Here is a 3,877-nt window from a genome sequence, read left to right as displayed (position 1 = left end):
AATGCAAGAATTTGACTCAAAAGATGGTGCACACTTTTAGAAAAAATGGCTTAAAGGTAAAAATGCCCATAAAACTGGTTGGAAATGATTAATTTCTATCACTGCTGTGAACTGACCACACAGAATGTGAAGAATATCAAAAAATTCAGGAGTCAGCTGTCAGCACAATTATAGATAAGATATCAGCACAATAACACATTCAGCAAAATATTGTCTAATTATCGTTATCGATAAAATCCCTGTAAATTATCGAGATAATTTTGGTCAATATCGCACACCCCTAATTTATGTTATTTAATTGATATAATTATTTATTGTTAATAATTGTTTAAATTAATATATTAATTAATACTTTTGACTCATCCATTTTCTTAAAAGTGGTTTGAAGGCTGAATGAAAAATAAAGTTTATCATTTTATAAAACTTTTTGTTTTTGTGAAAACTTGTATCTGAACTGCAAATTATGCTTTTTACAGTAATATTACAGTTTAACATGGTACTATAGACATTGCCCTACCCCGCTCATATGATATTAATTTTATTTGTGCAGGTCTTAAAAAGGTCTTAAATTTGAGCTTAAAAATCCTGCAGAAACCCTGATATATATATATAATTATTCTTTTGCCAAGTTGCTGGGTCAAATGTTTTAACTTAAGTAAATAAGAGGTTGCGTTTTTATAACATGTATCTGCTAATTTACACATTGTTAAAATAGGGGTGTGTGATATGACGATTTCTTTTTATCGTGGACAATTAAAATGTCTCCGCGATCTGTCAAAACACACAAGGTTTACATATAAACACAGTTGGTTATGTCTAAAGTAAAAGTAAAAAGTGTGAGAGAAATGGATGTGTGCCTGTATGTTAGATGCGTGCAGATCTTAAAGCGACAGCAGACTAATAGTACTAAACATGCTGCTGCTTGTCAATAAAGGGATAGTTTACCCAAAAAGGAAAATTCTGTCGTTATTTACTAACTCTCATGTTGTCCCAAACCTGTATTAATTTCTTTCTTGTGCTGAACACAAAATAATTAATTGAATGTTAATAAAACAACAAAACGCAAAGAAAAAAATTACTCGCTGCTCTTGACTGAAGAACTTTAAAACAGTTGCTTTAATAAGAATCAATGTATAATTTAAGTGTTTATGTATTTGTTCTTATTTTTTAATAGCAAAGATAAAATAATGACAGTGATTTTTAATCTTTGTTCACTTTGGCCAAAATGTCTGCCATTGTTTTTTATTTTATATTTTATTACGTTGTAAGGTTTTGTTTTTAAAATAGGGAAATTAGTTTGGCTGTACATAATGACAAAGAATCGTGATAAAATGGTGAATTGTGATTTTCCTGAAAAAAATCGTGATATATTTGCTGTATCGCCCACCCCTATGTTAGAATACCATTGATCATTTGAATAGTGCAAGACAGTAAAACCATTTAAACCATAGTGTATAAATTTTCCTATTATTAAATAAGATATATCACAAAACCTGCTCCTCCACCAGGAATAAATAGTAATATGAATACTTTCATTTTTTTAATTATTTTTTTTTATATACAATCAATCTTTGGTTTGAACTGTGAAGCAGTGTTATTTTAGTATCATTGAGATACCATTATAGTTTTTGTTAATATTTTGAATTAGATTTTGAGTTAGATTAGAATAGAGATATTTTGTTTATATTTTTTTTAAGTTAAACTTTGAGTGATTTTATTGTTTTTGGAATTTGTATTATTATTATTATTTTAAATGTGTGTAGTTTTTATTATTTTATTTATTTCAGTTTTAGTTTTAGTTATTTTAGTACATCAAGTTGAACTTAAATGAAAATTTGAAACGTTGCCCAGTCCTCTCTGCTAGCTTGTTTAGAGGACATTAAGGTTTGGATGGACAATAATTTCCTTCAACTAAATCAGAAAAAGACTGAAGTTATGTTGTTTGGCCCTTCACACCTTTTAAATAATCTAAGTTCTGCCCTGGGCCCCCTTCAAGAAAACATTCGCGATAAAGTAAAAAATCTGGGAGTTACCTTTGACCCTGAGTTAAAATTTGACCAACAAATCAATTCTGTAGTTAGAGCCAGTTTTCGTAGTTTTTCTGCAGCTTAGGGGACTTCGCAAGCTTAAAAAATATTCTGAGCTTTAGTGATTTGGAGACCGTTATTCATGCATTCATCTCAACCAGGTTGGACTATTGTAACGCTCTATATGCTGGAATAAATCAGTCCTCGCTCTCACAACTAGTACAGAACGCCGCAGTTTGTTTTTTAACAGGGACAAAAAAGAGAGAACATATCACACCTGTGTTAGCGTCACTTCATTGGTTACCTGTTCAATTCAGAGTTGATTTTAAGGTTTTAGTATTTGTATTTAAATCACTTCATGGTCTTGCCCCTACTTATATTTCAGATCTTCTCCATTCCTACTCTCCTGAGAGAACACTTAGATCTTCCACCCAGATGTTATTAAATGTTCCAAAATCTCGACTTAAATCCAAAGGTGACAGGGCTTTCTCAGTTCTTGGTCCAAAGCTCTGGAATTCCCTACCATTGTCTATTAGACTATCCCCTACTCTATCCACATTTAAATCTTCTCTTAAAACATTTTTTTTTTCTCAGGCATGTGCTTAATTTGATAATATTTTATTATATTGTTTTCTTTTGATTTATTTTATTAGTATTTAAATTGTATTGTATGAGGATGTTTTTGTCTCGTATGTTGTGCAGCACTTTGGTCATCATTTATGTTGTTTTAAAGGGCTATATAAATAAACTTGACCTTGACCTTGGCAACTAGCTGAAATAAAAAATAATTTTTTACAAGTTGTTTTTATATATTTTTTATTTATTTATTTTTACTTTATTCAGTTATTTCAAGTTATTTTTTTATTTTATTTTTTTTATGGTTTTACTTTGAGTTAACTATAATAACCCAGGTGTGAAGTCAGTTTTGGCATGTCTGTGTTCTCATTTTCACTCAGCCGCTGTCTTATTGTCTGTGTGTCCAGTTCGGGAACGGTTCAGTGGCAGGTTTGAGGAAGAGGACGTCACAGGGGAATTTCGAGAAAGAGAAAGATCTGTGCATCCAGCTGTTTGATCAGTGGTCAGAATCGGATCAGGTGGAGTTTGTGGAGCATCTGATTTCTCGCATGTGTCACTACCAGCACGGCCATATAAACTCATACCTTAAACCCATGTTACAGAGAGACTTCATCACCGCGTTGCCAGGTAACTAACTCACACATAAGCACATGTACCTCAAGCCTTGGCTACAAAAAAATCCTCCTACTCCAACACATGCTTTAGCAGAGTCAGAAATGTGAGTGTCGGCACGTGGCCAGAGCCGCCCACTTACATCACTTACACACGCATCTGACAACATGTACAGCAGTTTGTATGCTTGTTTTTATGTGATGTTTAGGGGAGGGTAAATATTAAAATTGCTGATAGTGAATGATGAACCAACGTGCAATAAAAGTAATAGTTAAATCAAAAATGACGTAAAAATATGTGTAATTGGTTTTATAGAGATAGAGATATTCTTTATAAAAGTTTATAAAAGTTCAGAGTCAGCCACACCTACCTAAAACGGCTCGTTCTAACACGACCCCACATATCTACCTCACTATATGGGAAGATTTGCATAACGCCGCCCAAATGTTCACGCAAAGAAAGAAGGCGTAACTTTTAGTCTCACTGTAGTATTGTTGACGCTGCAGCCATGTCGTGAAGACGCTGTGTGCTTCGTTGTGAAAGCGAAACTACTTTGTTTGGTCTTCCAAAAGAGGACCATATCCGCTTCGTCATGCCTAGAGCTGATCTGTGCTGGTCGCTGAGTGAATACATCATCTTTCACCGTGGACGACGCGGAATCC

General features: G+C 33.2%; 1 protein-coding gene across 2 annotated transcripts in view; it reads left to right on the top strand.

Moving 5' to 3' along the window:
* The window catches only part of LOC107655672 (F-box/WD repeat-containing protein 11-like), a 44,019-nt gene that overhangs the window by 19,070 nt on the left and 21,072 nt on the right, over positions 1-3,877 (top strand). For both annotated transcript variants that reach the window (XM_016443241.1, XM_016443240.1), the window contains one exon: positions 3,011-3,230. In XM_016443241.1, the coding sequence (XP_016298727.1) occupies positions 3,011-3,230 (220 nt within the window). The remainder of the gene's footprint in view (positions 1-3,010; positions 3,231-3,877) is intronic.

Source organism: Sinocyclocheilus anshuiensis, unplaced genomic scaffold, assembly GCF_001515605.1.
Source record: "Sinocyclocheilus anshuiensis isolate Anshui unplaced genomic scaffold, SAMN03320099.WGS_v1.1 scaffold1008, whole genome shotgun sequence".
NCBI classification, from domain to species: Eukaryota; Metazoa; Chordata; class Actinopteri; order Cypriniformes; family Cyprinidae; genus Sinocyclocheilus; species Sinocyclocheilus anshuiensis.
Note: the sequence above shows the minus strand (reverse complement) of the source record. Positions and strands in the feature narration are given on the sequence as shown.